General features: G+C 50.1%; 1 protein-coding gene across 4 annotated transcripts in view; it reads left to right on the top strand.

Moving 5' to 3' along the window:
* Positions 1-18825, top strand: part of LOC138480808 (ligand of Numb protein X 2-like) — a 1017991-nt gene that overhangs the window by 826585 nt on the left and 172581 nt on the right. For all 4 annotated transcript variants that reach the window (XM_069612553.1, XM_069612555.1, XM_069612554.1 and 1 more), the window contains exon 7: positions 286-460. In XM_069612553.1, coding sequence (XP_069468654.1) covers positions 286-460 — 175 coding nt within the window. The remainder of the gene's footprint in view (positions 1-285; positions 461-18825) is intronic.

Raw genomic sequence — 18825 nt, 5'->3', positions numbered from 1 at the left:
TTCTGTCATTTTTATATCAAATCTCCCCTTCCCAAATCTTTACTTTGAGATCAGCGAGCGTAATGTGTAGCTCTTTGCCCATATAGTGAGTGCTTCGCATGTTCTGCCTAGAATGCTCTAACAATTACTTTACTTGTTTTGCTGTGCAGCACAATCTTGCATAATTACATCTTGAGATGGGAAATTACCTTTAACAGCTTTTTGTTAGGCATATGAATAGAATAATGATGAATACATTATAATATTTTGTAACAATGTGCTCTAACTGTATGTCTTACTACTTAGGATACACCTCCGACAACCTTATGCCTGGAAAAGACTGTAACTATGAAGAAAGAACCCCGGGAATCTTTAGGAATAACACTAGGAGGTGGAAGAGATGGCAGAAATAAACTTCCAATCTACGTATCTAGCGTGCAACCCATCGGATGCCTTTTCCGAGATGGACGGATCAAGAGAGGTAATGGTTTATAAATTAGTCATTGCAATTTCTCCATGGCTTTCTTAATCCTATATTTAGGTATTGTCATCTAACTTTGGTTTCTAACATTTGAAGTGATTATCCTAATACATTGTACACAAATTGTCATATTTACACTTATGTATCCTTTCCAACACTAAATTCATTCATGAGCTGTTCATGTGGTAACCTGTACTTGCTCTTTAAAAGAAGTCTAGAGTTGTGTAGCCCCCAATTTGGTTCCCAACCCCAGCTGCTTGTTATGTTATACATACACCCCTTGCCCATGCCACAGACACATTTTTATCGCTGCGCGGAAAGTCAAGTTTATTTGTGCTCTGCCGTTGGGGAATCAAGACATGGCATAGCTCCCCAAACCTTTCATTAGCATGCTTGCTGTGCAAGGTTCTGATCCAGTGATGTGCAGATTAAGCTGCCCAAGATTGGAGCATGGCCTGCATGTAGTTTCAGTAATTATCTAGAGAGTACCTGGGGCCTTAAAACCTAAACAGGCTAACCTGTACTCTGATACCACAAATATACACGCCTGTCTGGTTGATATTATTGCAGAGTTAAGTCTGGCCGTATCGGCATTCCAGTATGCTTAAATGTTTGTTTTTCCCAAGATGGCTGTCCCACTGTGAATAAGTGCGTGCGAGTGCGAAGTATCGTTTAACGATCAAAATGACAGAAAAAGGGACATTAAGCTATTCCCATGATGGGGTATACTTTGCAACAACTTGGGGCACCAGCTTCTCTTCCATACGCACAAAGGCCCAGCCGTGTGGAAGAGAAACTCCATGCCGTAGCAAGGTCACGCTGCCACTCTCCAGTGCAAAGCTCCCAGCGTTCGGAGCTCCCCAGCTTCGACTGTGTTGCAGGCGAACCACTGCAGTTCAATCGGAGCACCCAGACTGTGCAGGCCACTAGAAGACCCAGAAGCGGCAGGGTGGTGATCTCCGCCAGCACGCATATCCGCCGGCAAAGCAATATGTTCTGGCTGGATGCGGCTAGCCTCTCCTACAGTGAGTGGTAGGGGCTGTGCGCCTCCTAGCATGCGCTGAGCCCCTCACCTGTTACGCGGATCCGGCACTGGAGCCTGCAGACCAGTTACTGCATCAGCCTGAGACACCTATCTGCCCATCCGTAGAGAAACCCACTAAATCACTGACCATGGATTGCACCTCACTGGCCGTCGTCATAACTATTCAATTATGCACATGCCGAGAGGCAAAAAGAAACATACCCCTGCTTGGCGCACATGGATCCAACAAACGCAAACATATCTACTCCAGAAATATTGGGCGAGAGACCCCAGAAAGGACCCACTAGGGGAATTCATCTAAACTGCTTTCATCGTCTGATTCAGTCAACAACGTCCCAGACATGGCCGCATCCAGAGACAGCCTTGCCAAATGCTTTCAAGATTTCCAAGAAAAATTCATATCCTCCTTTCAGTCACAGTTTTCCTCATTTCTATCAGAAATCGGGCAAACGCTCTGACTTTAGCAAGGAGATAACCTCTCTGGGAGCGCGAATAGACACAAACGCTTTATCCAGGCGCTTACGTCAGACTGTAAATCTGAAGCAGCTCTGGAAGTACTATCCAGAATTTCAGACATGTCGAAATCCAATGCTAAGAACAGATCTAGACACTCCAATATCCGAAACAAAAATCTCCATGAAACCGTGTCGTACTCTGAACTAAAAGAAGCACGAACACATATATTCTCAGATATCCTCATGGGAGATGTTGCTGGCGTGCGCACAATACCAGCAAAAAGAACAAGTCTTCAGGGCGGCGAGGAAATCGATGCCAATAACCTACAATGGGGCGGAGATTCAACTCGATCTAACAAATAACTCTCCAAAAATGAAAAGATATGCAGGTGGTTGTCAAAACGCTACAAACGCGTGGGGTCAAATACAAATGGACTTTCCCTTTTGGGTTGGCCTTTTCCATGGAAGGGAGACCATACAAAATTACATCACGGGAAGCAGGAATTGCCTTACTCCGAATTGAAGACATTAATTCAGACTCAGCTGTGACCACGAACGCCAGGACCACAATACAAACAAAATTGTGGGAATGGTCATTAGTGGAACGAAATGGAAGGAAGAACAGAGGCTCACCCATGGAAGAATCGAAAGCCCAGCTTAGAGGTCCCAATCCGAAAGTATTGAATAGTCGTAGCCATATGGAAAATCTGACATAAGCAAACCGTGTAACTGCACATTCACCACTGCAGAGACAGAGCACACCACCTTGGAACTGACCTGTGCTATGACAGACCAGGGTTTCGGGTACCCCACACTTATCCCTGGAAGGAGGATGAGTCACAGCTGCGGGTATTCACCCCAGGATACAATAGGTACTGTGGTTCACACCAGATGGATACTTGGAGGGGGGCAGGAGGGAATTGGGGAATGTTTTGTTTGGGTTGGGGAAACGTTGAACCTGGGGCTGGGGGCGAGAAGGCCTCTTGGTGCATGGAGTCTTTTAAAGACCTGGTTGATCATACGCATACAAGATCACCGGTTTTGGGTATTTTCTATTACCACAGCTGCTTCAAATGCATAACGCTTAATATCTGTAGGATTGGGCCTTTGTTCACTCAAAAGCAGGCCCGCCCTTGGAGTATGTACATGCTTTGTCCGTAAAGCAAGTTTATTGTACAAACGGTCGTGAGGTGTTACATGACATCAGAGTCAAACTAACCTGTTTCCCCGAACCACACAAAGAACATGTATTTTATACAATTTGCAACAGTTACAACACTCCCATGTTTTGTTGGTCAACCTCCCGAACATTATTGGCTAAACCTATACAATGTAACCATATTCCCTTTAGTTCCCACACTTCTTATTGCATACATTCATCTAAGCACCATCCTCTAACTTATAATTGCATGTTTCTTATTTACACTACACCCCTCTCTGGGGCATTTCCATATTTGCTCATAGTCCCATCTCATAGTTAGCGGTTTACACAACTCGCATACAATTTCAATTATCACAGGTTCCATTTGGTTAGAGACCTTTACCCCTACTTGTGACGCACACGGCTATTCAATGGAAATTCCATTGATGTAAAGAGGAGGAGAGCGAACACATTTCCTTTTGATCTATTGTTGCTGGTTTTTTTCGTCCAAACATGTTGGTATCCACATTTAATTCTAAACTATGCGACTTACCATTCCAGCCCCCATGGCCCCAACCCACACCTTGACAACTCTATTGAAAATCCATGATCCATCCATTGGTGCTCCTTTCCCCGCAAGCAGCCCACATCCGGTTTAAATGTCTGGCCCTAACAAGTGGCCGTAATCCTCCTGCAAGTCAATAAATGACTCCTAAGAGATTGCAGCTCCCCTTCACAATGCACCTGGACCATAAAAAAGACCTACCCGAGACTGATCATCTGATATTCATTGAAACTGCTGCTGTCTTTCCCCAACCTTGTAAAACTAGTTTTTCAGTCAGTTCAATTGCCCAACCCCGGTTTTTAGCCAGTGCAATTCCTAACTTGTCAGTGAACTCTGCGGCAAAACAGATCTGTATATTCATACTGCCCAAAACATATTTCCCTAGAGACCCCCAAGCAGGTGTACCTATACATGTATGTTCAGGATTACCGCATCCCCTCACACTGATTTCCCCTTTGCAAATCTCTTACCTCACATGCACATGTAGATTTCCCCGCTGCCTGATGAGCGCTATGTGGCATGACACACCTGTAGTGCGTTTATATTGTACCAGCAGTTGTGACACCTATCTTGCTGTGCACTTGCAGTTCGAAAATGTATCCACTAAAACACAAACACTAAAAATAACGCATATCTCATTCCCATTAGCTATACTAGATTCATGCTAAATTGCCACATTATGTCAACATCGATGTCACCCCAGCCATTAATATGGAGCATGCAATTCAAACTTCTTTACCCGTGGGACCCTTATCAACCACCCCAACATATCCGGTGCCTCAATGCCCCGTTGAAGCGCAAGAAACTAGAGGACCTATTGGCACATCACCAACCAGATTTGGCGGCGCTTCACGACATGCACATACTGCAATCTGATTGCTACAGGTAAACACAGGAGGGTGGGTGACCGGAGTACTTGTAGCGTTAAAGGGCGAGGTACACGTCCAGGTCCGTAAAACTAAATTTCACAAGGAAGGCCGTTTCTTATTCGTAACACTGGAGCTTGGTACGCTGACACTTACGGTAGCTTCAACATACGCTCCCAATGTAGGCCAAGTTGGCTTGTTAAAGTCTACCCTCACACAACTAGAATCCTTCTCTGAAGGCGAAATAGTCCTTCTAGGTGACTTTAAGAATGGGATCCGGTGCTGGACCGTAGCGCGGTCACGCGTTATGCCTGGACCCTCTCCAGTGCATTGAAGCAAAAATTCAAACATCTGTTGTTTATAGATGTCTGGCCTTCTCTTAGAGGATCCAGAAAAGGTTGCACGTATTATTCACATGTTCACCGCTCCTTTCACACAAACTGTTTGGGCCTCAACACTGCTCCTAGGCAACATCACACACATTGAATGTCATACTATGACCCTATTGGACCACGCTCCAATCTCTGTACAGTTAATCCTACCTCAAAGGAAACAAGGGATCTGTGCCTGGAAATTCCCTGGGGAACTGCTCAGTGACACAGTGATCAGAGATAAAATGGAGAAGGTGATAGTACAATTTTCTTACCTCTACCCACCCGGGTAGACCTAGACAAACATGGTTTGGGATGTTTTCAAGGCAGCCCTACACTGGTCCCTGATGGCCAAAGCCGCCATTAGACACGCACAAAAAGCCACACTGGAGATAGAACTCTAGGAAATACTGAAACATGTCACAAATACTATGGAAACAAATTCAGGGCCAACAATAAAAAAGGCATATAGAGCTGCCTTTGGCAGGCTGAACCTATTACAAACAAAAAAAGCCTTAAACAAAAAATAGCTGATAGGCTTTTAGCCAGACAACTTTGCCAAAAGGTAGCATCACAAACCATAGAGGATCGGGGACCTGTAGGTGAAATACTGAGACCCCAGACATTATTTCACAATTTCATAACTTTTACTCATCTCTGTACCACTCGCTCTCAGAGCCACTCTAGCAAATAACTTATCTCAAATTTCTTTCACTTCCTCAAATAACTCAATTAGACGGAACACTACTCGAACCAGAGATTAGACAGGATGAAGTACTGAAGGTTATACGTAATCTACCCCTGAACAAAGCCCTGGGTCCAGACGGATACCCATCCCTATTCTATAAGAATTACTGCAGTCTTGGCTCCAAAATTAACCCAACTATACAACTCCTTCGAATTTTCTAGTGGAATCTTATACACCATGGAAGAGGCAAAAATAGTACCATTTCCAAAACCCAACAAAGATCCAAGTAGGTGTGATTCTTACCGCCCAATTGCCCTTATAAATTTGGACGCCAAAATGTACACACAAATTCTCGCCTAGAGGCTGGAAGACATTTTGCCCGTATTGATTCACCCAGATCAATCTAGCTTTATAAAACCATGTCAAACACACAATAATATTAGAAGAGCATGTTATCTCCTAGAGAAAGTAGAAAAGAAAAGCGCCCCAGCAATCTTCTCCTTAGATGCCAAGAAAGCGTTTGACCGTGTCGAATGGTCTTTCATGTTCCAGAAGTTGGCATCAATGGGGTTTGGACCAAAATTCATCGACACAATCAAAGTAAACTAAATAGAACCTAAAGCTAGGCTGCTTATCAATGGCCACATTTCTCATCCCTTGCAACGGGGAACTAAGCAGGGGTGCCCCCTGTCACTGCTCTTGTTTGCCATCCACCTGGAACTGCTCCTAGCCAAGATTGGACCGACTGATGCCATCCACTGGATACATTTCGGAGGCGTGCCCCACAACATCATGGCATATGAAGACAACGTGCTCCTCGCAGTTACCAACCTGGAGATTTCGCTCTCCTCGGCAATACACGCACACTGGAAACGTTTGGCAAAGTGGCAGGCTTAAAAATAAATATTACTAAATCCGAGAGATTCAATATTTCCCGCTTCCCCAAAGAAAAACATCTTCTACGATCCTGCACACAGTTTGGTCTTGAGAAGGGATCAAACTGCTAGGAATTACTATAACCCGCACTTTAGATACAGAATATGAAGCTATCCCCCCTACTAAAGGAAATTAAAAACCAACTTGTGAGATGGGGGGCCCCCTCTTGGTCTCCTGGTTTGGCTGAATTAACTAAAAATGGTCACTCTGGCCAAAGTACTTTATATGTTTCAAGCACTCCCAATAGAAGTTCCAATGTCATTTTTTTAAAAATTGCATAGCGTGATCTCCACATTCATATGGGATAATAAAGTCCCAAGGTTCGCTCTGAACATGCTAATGATCCCGAGAACCAATTACGCTGCACAGTTGATGGTCATGAAAGATTGGTTTACTGAAAACTGAGACAAAAGATGGGTCCAAATGGAGAGGGCACTAGGAGGGACCCAAATCGGGGATAAACTGTCTTCCCAGGCAGGATCTACCTCCAAATTTACACCCGATTCAGTTCACAAGCCTAGTCAAGGCAGCATGGGACACAACAGTCAAGAAATATCAACCTTTCCGTCACCGCTTAGACCTCTATTTAACAATCCACAGTTTACTCCAGGCCTCGACACAAACACGCCTTTGTCAAATGGAAACAAGTCGGGTGTAATAAACTGCGGGACATGTTCCAGGGTAATGATCTCAAATCCTTCACATAATGCAAGTTGTAGCTGGGTCTTCAAGAAACTGGCAGATTACAGTACTTTCAACTACGCCTCTGGATAATGGCTCCTTCAAACAAGTCTGCAGCGATCAGAGACCTGACGCCATTCAAAGAATGTGTGACTTCAAAGCCGGGGGATAAAGCCCTCATTTCTAACCTGTATACAATTGTGAACAATTTCACTCATAAGACACCACTAGGATACAAAAACAGGTGGAATCTGACAGTGTGTCAACCTCTGATGAGGAATAGGACAAGCTGTGGAAGGAAATACCGAAATTCACCCGGTCGCTGCAAATCAGAGAATTCTGGTACAAACTGATGACTCAATGGCATTGCACACCAGCCAATCTTCACAGAATGAAACCAACCATCACAGACAGATGTTGGTGAGAATGCAGGATGACTGGGGACTGGCTCCACATCTGGTGGGGCTGCCTGGCATTAAAAACAATACTGGGAAGAGATTAATACACATATGATGTAGGTGTTTGGTTTAAAAGAGCCCTAGATCTCGCGTATTGGCTGTTATTGAAGAGGACCAACGACGCTGCTCAAAACAGACCTGCAAAGCCTTTGTTATACTACAGATAGCGGCCTTATTGGTGATTGCCCAACTCTGGAAGTCGAGGATCCACTGCAGATTCGCTAATGGTTCATCAAAATCTGGAACTTTGTAGCATTGGAATGGGTCTCATACACCATACAAGGTGAACAATCCAAGTTTACCAATGACTGGGACAAAGTTTTCTTCAAGAGGATTACAATATCCCCTACTGTCCTCCAAAAACTTTGTCTTTTGGTCACTGCATAAATCTTTCAACAATCCTATTTTCACCATGCACAGGGCTGAGGGTGGAAAGGGGGGTGGGAAGCCAAATATGGGGTATGGAGGAGAGGGGTTTCAAGTCTCCAAGAAGCAGTGACCTGAACTGTGTTAAACTGCAGACTAATAATCAAGCAATGCCAGTGATCCAGCATTCAGGAGGACTGTCCTTGCTGGTTGTCTCTTCCGCCCTAGCACCCTGCCATGCCTTTTAGTCTTCTGACTACTGAATGGGTCAGCTGAGGGTCAGGCTCCAGCTGACTGCCGATCTGTAAAAGATAAAGGCGAACAGCGCATGGCTGAGAACTCCCAGTGGGGATGTACCAGGGCTGGGCCTCAGTAATGTATTGGAGGCCTGACGCAGTGGCAGAAGCAGCCCAATGAGCTTGTGGTCCTTTGAGGCAAGGCGGGCAATCTCTACATGATACGTGACCTCAATGAAACTGGCCTGCTGTCATGACTGGAGCGATTCTCCTCTCATCCATTCTGTAAGCGATTTCTTTTTTTTTTTTTTTAGCACCTGCTCCCCCATATTCAATGGACCCCCAAAGATTTTGCTTTTAGTTTTTAGCATGTCCTGACTTTTTACAGCTTCACTCCCCTGGCCTTTCGCACATTGTTAGGCAAGATTGTATGCTGTACCCTTTGAGTGCACTACAAAAACCCTGACGACCTGGCAATAGGAACCCAACCTTTGGTATAATTCTGTACTGACATGTTGGTAGTGTGGTCGAGTAGCCAGGCTTATCTCAAGAAGGGTCAATGTGAGCAGTAGGAGAATTACACAGAGCTTCAGAGTGACATATTCAAATAAACTCTTACACAAGGTTTCTTGATTAAACAATTATTAACTTAAGTCCGTTTGAAAAAGCCTTCTTCAGAAGGGAGCAATATAAAGCAACACACAAATACACTTCAAAAATACACACTCTTAGTTTTGTAGATCAGCAAATACCCATTTGGTATGGCTCACAGGCACTACCTTCACCCTCAGGTGACTTCAGTAGCTAGGGTATTGTGGACATTAACCTATCACTGTTGCATTTAGAATATACTTGAGTGCCAAAGAAAAGGGGTTTCAGAATAAGACAAGTGTTCACAAAAGTATTCTTAACCAGTTAAGTACTTAAAATTTTTGTTTTAAAAAACAATGCAAAGTCAGTTTTGCCTTTCCTGATAGGAAGGCAAAACACATAAGCAGAGGAGAGAAAAGTCATTCTGGGAGCCAGGCCAGCCAATGTTAGCAAAAGTCAAGGTGAACTGAAGCACTTCTTGCAGGTAAGTAAAAGTCTTGCACAATGTTTTAGAAATCTTTGTAGCAAAAGTAGAATCAAATGTAGAGTCACAAGCTGTTAGTCACAGTGAGTAGTAGAAGATGCAAGCAACTCTACAAGAGCAACCTAGACAAGTCTCAACTGAGATCAAGCAAGGTGGCACAACAAGAGGTGAGTTCTCTTAGACTGTACAGTACCTTTAGGTTGAAGAAAAGTGCAGCAGATGGCTTCTGTTCCTGTGCAGCTCTGCAGATCCAGGTGTTCCTGTGCCTCAGTCGTGGGGACAAGAGGGAGGAATTCTGGGACCTTTGCACTGCAATGGGACGGTCACCGACCGCAACCAGCAATCTTCAACCAAGTGCACTTCAGTGTTTCAGCTCTTCGTGTCTACCACAAATGGCAACACTGCGGTTCCTGGTTCTCGAGAGGGGCTTTCCTTGCATGTGGGGCCCAGCACTCTGAGGTGGCTCAGGCTTCGTCAGTCCTGCTTCCTGGGAGTCTGGAGTATCTTCCAGGAGCTCTTGGCCAGCGTAAAAGCAACGCACACGATCTGGTGTTCCTCTCCCTGGCTATTCGGTTCCAGAAGCGACTGCAGTGGAAATTCAAACAGCTTCGAGAAGATGTCCAGATGGCTTACTTTGGAGTTCATTGGTCCCACTAACTCAAGGGGAAAAGTCGTCCTTGCAGGGCTTCTAGGTCTGTACGAATTCGGAGCTTCAGCACAGCCCCCGGGCTTCTCTGGGCAAACCAACGATCCAGGAGTTGCAGCAGGTGTCTCTTCCAAGTTCTTCTTCGGATTCCTTCGTCCAGTGGTCGACTGTTTTCCAAGCCAAAAAGCCTCACCTTTTATGCAGGTTTCTCCTATTCATTCCAGCCTAGCTGTTCGTCACCCAGTAGGGTGGCTGTCCTTGCCGGACAGCCAGCCGGCCAATCACCTAAGAGTGCATTCCTGTCTCCTAGGAGACTAAGCATGGGGAGTTTCTGGCACATCCCACACTTCCTGCCCCCGCCAGACACCCTGGAGCCAGAGGCGGGCTTCACTCATAAATCCCGCCAAAGACAAAATTAACAAAGGGACCAAACCTGGTTTGGCGCGCAGAGTAAATCTCAAGAAGGACCTTTCCACAAGGAAATGGCGAAAAAAGAAGACCGGGCCCATTTGGACATAAATGGCACCCTTGGGTTCTTTACTGCAGCTGCAAACGCAGCCTGCGGTAAATGCACACCACTGTAGTTAAAAGTAAACCACTGCCACCAGCCATTCATCGAGGAAAGGGTACCATAAAATTGTTACATGAGGAGCTAGACAAAGGGGATACTAAGTAACCCCTCCAGAACCCTATTGTAAGATAGTGTGTGCTGGCTCTAGAAAGTTACAAATGTAAGTAAAGTCAATTTCACTTTACTGCTCTCGGAAACAGTAGTACTCCTACGTCCCGTCCCCTTTCCTCCATACTTGTGGGACATCTCTCCGTCCTGTGGGACCGGAGTACTTTGTAAAAAGAATCCACATTTTTTCCAAAAATGTGTCCCTCTTTCCTGTGCGGGGCCCGGCATGCGGCCCTAACCCCGCCCACCTTGGCTCCGCTCCGCCCCACCCCGCGCATTGCCCATCAGTCCTTTTCTCCGCACGATCAGAGCCGGACGCACTGGCATCCTCGGAAGATTTTCTTCCCTGTTTTCCTTTCTGGCTCTCGCTAGCGTTCGTTTACTAGTCTACGTCTTTTAAACTAGATTTTCCAGACTGTTCAACGTGTCACCGTCGCTTCGCGAGGGCAAATCCCCATCCTCTTTGTTTAGAGTGTTTGGGTCCGGAACACCGTTGGGACTCCTGTTTTTACTGTGACTCCCTTTCGGTCCAGGCACTTCGGACGAACTCCTCCTCATTTTCAGGCGTTCATCGACGAGAAGAAGAAACACCCACTTTACTTTTCAGAGCACCCCGACCGGGGGATACCTTTCCAGGTTCCTCTCGGGCCGGGAGGGGCGTTGATCGCTCTGTTACCGGGGTTCGCCCTGAGGTGCCTGTCGGGCCTAATAATTCTACAGGAGTTTTCTCTGAGGGTCTCCGTAAGGAGCCTGTGTTCACTGGAGTACGCTCCGAGGCCCCCCCTGCGGGGGCTGTTTGGAGGCCCAGTTCTACTGAGTCGTGGGGTACCGGACCTTGCTCTGAGGCCTCTCTTACAGCTTCCTCAAAACCAAAACCGGGGTGCGCCCTGAGGCCTTGGCTGGGCTTGCGGTTACCGAACGGATGTTCGAGGCCCGTGCCGATAAGGCTTTTACCGGGCCTAGGTCCCTCGCACAGAGGCTAAGGTTACCAACAGTTCTGAGGAGCTGAGCAAGGCCCTGTCGGTGAAAGCGCACCGTTCCCGCTCTTGTGGTGACACCGGATCTGTTGACGGGGCAAAGAAGGAAAGTTCTTCTTTTACCGGCAGTGCCGAGGCCCTTCCTTCGAAGGCTCAGTTGGCGGTTGGTATGTCGCAGAAACATTCCAGGTCTCATAGTACCGGCTCTGCCGAAGTTTCTTACGTTAAGGCTAAAATAAGACCCCTGACCCATCGACGGGGACCCCTGCCTCACTTCCTCACGTGCCGCAGTTCCCCTCAAATGAGGACAAAATGGCGGCCGTTCCCGCCACGACCACGGCAGCCATTTTAGGTACTACCCCTACTACTATGCCATCGGCCCCTGGTGTAGGGTTCGGTCGTTTGGGTGAACCTAAGGTCCCTTGTGCGCATCCTTACCGGCCGGTTTATGATTGGAACGCCCGGATGTCTCTTCCGCACAATGTTTCGTTGCCCGCGGGGGCGGCTCCCTTGATTTATGTGGATACGTCGGTGGAGGGGCCGGTGTGGCACCCTTCTCCGTTACGTCCCTGGATTTGTCCACCTCATGAGAGGTCGCCTCAGGTTCCGAAACAATCTCCTGAGGACGCTTTTTTTCAGTAAATTTTAAGCGCTTATGCGTACCGACCCCATGAGGGAATATTTCAAAGGGCTTTTCAAGGAGATATGTCCACCTGCGCCCTAGGCTCCGCCTGTTCCTTCGGTGGTTCCGCCGGCGCCTCCCTTGCCCGTGTGCCTCCCCCTGCCCTTCCGCCTTTGTCACAATTGTCCCCAGTGGACAAGGCAGTGCCTGACACGGCTCAGCAGGATCCTGACCTGTCCGATGACCCTCAAGGCGATCAGGACAACGAGGACCTTCCCCGCTCTATCAGAGCTTTCCATGGCCGGGTGCTGGACATGAGTTTCTTAGATGTTCCGGTGCCCGAGGCACCCGCTCCGCAGGAGGGCGTGCTTTCTGGGGCGTTCACCTGGTCTCCCTTGGAGTGTACCGGCCTGTTCCTGCAGAAGGACGTTCTGGCCGAGGTACGAAGAGTTTGGGAAAAGCCACACTCGGGACTTTTTGTCAATAAAAAGATTGACGCGAGGTACAGGCTGCATTCCTCGGAAAAAGTGGTCTTGCCGTCTTGTCTGCCGCCCTCCTCCACAGTGGTGCCTGCCGCTACGTTGCAATCCAGACCTGCCGCATCCTCTTCCGCGATGGCTACTTAGGTCTTGGGAAAGGAGGACAAGCTCCTGGACTCCCTAGGGAGGAAAATCTTTGCCAATTCGGCCTTGCAGTTCAGGCAGGCCAATGCAGAATTGATTTTGGCGGGAGCTAACATGCGGATGTGGAAAGGTCTGTCGGAGTTTGAGGAGCACATTCCGGTCGAGAAGTTGGAGGATTTCAGAGGGGGCCTTTCCGATTCCAGGGTCTTGGCCCAGGATCTCCTGGAGGCCGCAGCTCATCATGTAGACACCTCGGCTCGGGACTTGATGCTTGGGGTTGATACCTCGCGGCAAGCTTGGCTGCATGCCACTAAGTTTTCGAAGGAAGTGCAAGATAAGGTACTGGACCTTCCATTTGATGGTAAGGAGCTTTTTCACTCTTCTACTGACGTAGAGCTCACCAAAACCAAGGATAGCACTCAGACGGCTAAGTCATTGTCTGTTCTGGTTAAAGCTCCTTTCAAATCCCAGAGACCGTTGTCGCAGAGTCGACCTTCCTCTGGTTTTAGGGGCTTCCTCGACCACAAGTATCGCAGAGTGGATACTCCTGTGGGGAATAACCGCCGTAGACAACAGCGTACGCGGTTTTTCTCCCGCTTCTCAGCCTCCTCATCAGGTTCAGGTGGCACCGCCACCGATAAGCCTGCCAAATGAGGGTTTTCCGCGCTCGCACGAGACCCCGGTGGGCGGACGCATTGCGTCTCATTGGGAGGCGTGGCAGACCATCACAGAAGACAGATGGGTCTTGTCTGTCGCTCGAGCGGGCTTCCGCTTACCTTTACCCCCTACCCTACCCCTCAACCCTCCTTTTCAGCTGTCGGGCTCACCCTCCCTCAAGGCCGAGGTTCAGAAACTTCGAGGGGATTGGGTCCTCCGACGTATTCCATATCTATGACATGTAATCACCACAGCTGTGCTGCTTCGGAAACTTTTTCGGCGTCTGCGTCTGACGTCGATGCGCCGTCGTCGAGGACCTCCTCCGACGTCCGACGTCATCCGATGTGATAAGTAGGACGCACGACGCCCATAGCCTCAGTTCCGTTTTTTCCGCGAACGTGTTGCTTCGTGTTTCTCGGTTCTAAGCCTCGACTCTTTGGAGTTCTGTTCTTTCTGGTTCTTCGAACCTGTTCGTTTGTGAATTTCCTTCGGCGATGTCTTCCACTTCGTCTTCAACCCCGCGTCCGGGCTTTAAGAAGTGCGGGGAGTGTGGGTCCAAGATGTCGGTGACTGACTCGCACTACGCCTGCCTCTGGTGCCTCGGGGAGGCCCACGACACGGATGACTGTGTCGACTGCCAGTCGCTCACGTCCAAAGCCTTACGCGAACGTAAGAAGAAGTTGTCGGTAGGTCGGGTGTCCAAGCCCCGGAAGTCGAAGTCGGCGGGGCTTTCGACGGATGATTCGAGGGGTGACTCTCCGCGTCATCGTCGGAAGTCTCGTCGGTCTTCTTCTAGGAGTGGGTCTCGCCACTTCTCGGCCTCTTCGAGGCATTCTCGGAAGCGCCGTCACCGGTCGGCTTCCAGGTCCTCTTCCGAGGATTCTGCACGGCACGTCGGTTACCCCACCAGCTGTGCGACGCCGGAAGAATGGGCTTCCTTCGGGAAGAAAATGTTGGCGATTCTTGAGTCGCAGGGTACTCAGCCGTCCGCGCCCCCGAGTGGGGTCGGCCGTGTGAGGTCGAGAGACGCCGCTCGCAAGAGTGGTCGGCACGAGTCACGGGAGCGGTCCCGTTCGGACAAGGAGGCTCGTTCTCGCCGTACCCGTTCCAGGTCCCGGTCCGCGACGCGTTCGAGACCGTGTGCTCCTGTGAAGTCTTCGAGGAAGACATCGACGTCTGAGGCGTCGAGGGCGTCGACAGGCTTTCTCAAGGCTCCGGCTTCGAGGGCCTCGTCGAAGCCGTCGACGATCAGGTCGTCGAGGGACACGCTCGGGGCTCCGGCTGTGTCGACGCCGCCGATACTGGAGGCGCTGCATCTGACGTAGACGCCGATTTCCTCGACGTCGACGCTGATCCTCTCAGCGCCGTTGCCGGTTTTCTCGGCGTCGGCGCCGATTCGCTCGACGCCATCGACGCCTTTCGTGTCGGAGGTGCCCCGTGTCACGGGTGTACCCCCTAGGAAGGCTCTGGTTAAGAGCAAGCACTCTCGGGTGCCTTTTCGCCACCTGGAATATATTTCGGAGGCGGATGAGGATTCTGATGGCCTGGTTCCTAGTCAGGTGCCAGATGAAATTGTCTCGGGCCATAGTCAGTTTGACGATTTGAGGCAGTCACTGCATGATGCCAGTGGACTGGACACCTCTCCGGAGGTGGAATTTTGTAGGCCTGAGCCTGGCTCCCATGCCGATTCCTCGTACCGGCGCCTTATGGCTAGGGTGTCTGAGTATCTGGGATGGTCTGCTCCCCCAGGGGAGTTTGTGCAGGATGATCTGACAGACATCCTTGATGTTGGTCCCCCAGCTGACCCGGTACTGCCGTTCCATATGGCTTTACAGAGAAGGGTGGCGGCGGCTTGGACTGCTCCGGAGAGTCTCCCGGCGGTGGGCAGATCCTTGTCGCGTAAATACCGTCCAGCCAGTAGCGACCCCTGCTACTTGACCAGGCACCCCACTCCGGAAAGTTTGGTGGTGCAGGCGGCCACGGCCCCGGCAAAGCAGGCGTCGTACCCTACCATCCCTCCTGATAGGGACGACAAACGTTTTGATGGCTGGGCGAAGAAAGTGTTTTCTTCTGGTGGTATGGCGCTTCAGGCGGCCAACTCCATTTGTGCCTTGTCACGTTTCACGCACACTCTGTGGAACTGTGTTGCGTTAGCGGCTGAACATATTCCCGAAGGGGTTGAACGGGATGGTTTCCTTGCTATGGTCCAGGATGGTAAGGATGCCATGTGTGAGTCCGTTCAGTCGGGTCTGGACTTGGCTGAATGCGTCAGTAGGTCCATGGCGGCGAGCACCGTGATACGCAGGTTTGCGTGGTTGCGGAAGTCGGGGTTTGCTCCTGATGTGCAGTCCCGGCTCCTCAACATGCCCTTTGATGGTGAACACCTTTTTGGCAGCAAGGCTGACGAGAGCCTTGAGAGGTTGCAGTCCTCAAAAGCTGCAGCGAAGTCGTTGGGCGCTGCAGTTCGCCAACCTCCGCCTTTTCGTCCTAGGGGACAGCAGTGGAGGGGTGGTTCCTTTCGCTATTACTCTTCCTTCAGTAAAGCGAGAGGAGCTGGCAGTCAGAGGCCAACGCAGGGGTACCAGAGGTGGACGACAGGGTACCCGTGGTGCCAAGGCCGCTCGGGCAGTTGCCTCTTTGCCCTCAGGTAACGCCGCAGCCGCTCCCATTCAGTCGTGAGGCCATGTCCCATGGTTCGCCAGTTGGGGGAAGGCCGGCGCAGCATCTTGTAGAGTGGCAAGCCATTACTTCAGATGTGTGGGTTCTGGAGATCATAACCCACGGCTACTGTCTTCCTTTTCGGCACAGGCCTCGCGACAATCCACCGGGGAACCTCTCTTTGCAGAGTCCGGATCCGCTCCTTGCGCAGGAAATTCAAGCCCTGCTGGAGAAAGGCGCCATAGAACTGGTGCCTGTAGCGGAGAGGAACAAGGGATGGTATTCCCCTTATTTTTTGGTTTCGAAGAAAGACGGGGGATTGAGACCCATCATGGACTTGCGCGATTTGAACAAATTCCTCAGGAAGGACAAGTTCAAGATGGTTACTCTCTCTCAAGTCCTCCAGGCCCTTCAGCTTCAGGACTGGTTGGTGTCACTCGACCTCAAGGATGCTTACTTCCATGTGCCGATCCATCCCAAGCACAAGAAGTACCTGAGGTTCGCGGTTGGCGACTCGCACTTTCAGTTTCGGGTCCTGCCGTTCGGATTGACCTCCGCCCCGAGGGTTTTCACCAAGCTCATGGTGGTGGTGGCAGCGCATCTCGGGCAAGGGGGGATTCACGTCTACCCCTACCTGGACGATTGGTTGATCAGGGGGAGCTCTCCCGAGCAAGTCCTGGATCATCTATCGGTCACCTGTCGCTCCCTTCACAGGCTGGGCTTCTCCCTCAATTTAAAGAAGTCCCATTTGACGCCAACGCAGCGGCTCCAGTACATCGGAGCAGTGCTCGACACTTCCCTGGGGCAGTGTTTTCCTCCCCAGGTGAGGGCTCTTCACATTCAGCAGATGGTGCACAAGTTTCAGCATGCCCAGACGCTCCCAGCGTTCGAGTTCTTGAGGTTGCTCGGCCTCATGGCATCCTGCATTCTTCTGGTGCCAGAGGCTCGCCTGCGGATGAGATCTTTGCAGTGGGCACTCAAGACGCAATGGTCGCAGTCCTCCGGCAGGATGTCGGACTCGATTCAGGTGCCGTCCTCGGTCGCCCGGGACCTTCTGTGGTGGGCCGTCGAAGGTAACTTGATGAAGGGGGCTCCATTTTGGCTTCCCTGGCCGGAGGTGACGATCGTGACGGATGCATCCCTCACGGGATGGGGAGCTCATGCCAACGGGCTGACAGTCAGCGGTCGTTGGTCTCCGTCGGAGTCCAGACTCCATATCACTCTGTTGGAGCTGAGGGCCGTCAGGCTAGCCCTGAAGGCTTTTCTGCCGTCTGTGAGAGGGAAGAATGTCCTGATCCTGACGGACAACACAGTGGCCATGCACTACCTCAACAAAAAGGGGGGGGCAGGGTCACTTCCTCTGTGCAGAGAGGCGATGCAGCTCGAGTTCTGGGCCATCCAGCAGGAAGTTTCGATCTCGGCAGTTCATCTGGCCGGTGCCGAAAACGTGACGGCGGACGCTCTGAGCAGGCAGAGCGCGATCTCTCACGAGTGGGAGTTGGCTCAGGAGATTCTCCTGGAGATCTTCGCCCTTTGGGGGACCCCTCAAGTGGATCTCTTCGCCTCCAGTGTCAACCGGAAGTGCGAAAGGTTTTGCTCGCGGGAATTTCCTCCAGAAGGAGCCTTAGGAGACGCGTTTGTGGTGGAGTGGTCATTCCCGCTGCTGTACGCGTTTCCTCCAGTCCCCGTCATCCCGCAAGTGCTGCGGAGGTTACGGAAGTTCGGTTCCCGGATGATCCTCATTGCCCCGGCGTGGGCTCTGAGGACGTGGTACCCGGACCTTCTCGACTTATCCATCTGCCCTCCACGTCGTCTTCCCTACCGAGACGATCTGCTCTCACGGGAGGGGGGTCAGGTTCTCCATCCAGAGGTCAGATCCCTCAACCTTCACGCTTGGTTTCTGAAAGGTTGAGGTATAAGGATTGGGACCTCCCTGAGGACGTGATGGAGGTGTTGCTTTCGGCCCGAAGGCCGGCAACAAAGTCTCTGTACCGTTGCCGTTGGCGTAAGTTCTGCGACTGGTGCAGAGTTCAGAATGTGGATCCTTTTGCATGTGACATCCCCATGGTTCTGTCCTTTTTACTTTCTTTGGCCCACAGGGGCTTGCAAGTGGGTACCGTTAAGGGTTACCTGGCGGCGCTGTCCATCTTTAAGCGCTCGTCTGAAGAGTGTTCTTACTTTAAAATCCCTTTGATTTCACAGTTCCTGAAAGGGCTCACTAATGTGTTCCCTCCGTCACCTCTCCTGGTGCCCGGTTGGGATTTAAACCTGGTTCTTAAGTTTCTTATGGGTGCTCCGTTTGAGCCTTTACATTCTTGCCCTTTGAGGCTGTTGACTCTGAAAACTGTGTTTTTAGTTGCGGTTACTTCCGCTCGCAGAGTGAATGAGTTACAGGCACTTTCAGTTAAGCCTCCCTTCACTGTATTTCACAAGGACAGGGTTGTCCTTAGAGTCCGTCCTTCTTTTCTTCCGAAGGTAGTGACGGAATTTCATTTGGCCCAGAAGGTTGTTCTTCCGGCATTCTATCCTCCTCCGCATCCTGGTAAGGAAGAGGAGAGGCTCCATAGGCTTGATCCTTGGAGAGCTTTAAGCTTTTATGTTTCACGCATGTCCCGGGTCA

Source organism: Ambystoma mexicanum, chromosome 5p (assembly GCF_040938575.1).
Source record: "Ambystoma mexicanum isolate Mex_15411 chromosome 5p, UKY_AmexF1_1, whole genome shotgun sequence".
Lineage (NCBI taxonomy): Eukaryota > Metazoa > Chordata > Amphibia > Caudata > Ambystomatidae > Ambystoma > Ambystoma mexicanum.
The sequence above is the reverse complement of the archived record's forward strand: the minus strand, read 5'-3'. Positions and strand labels throughout refer to the sequence as shown.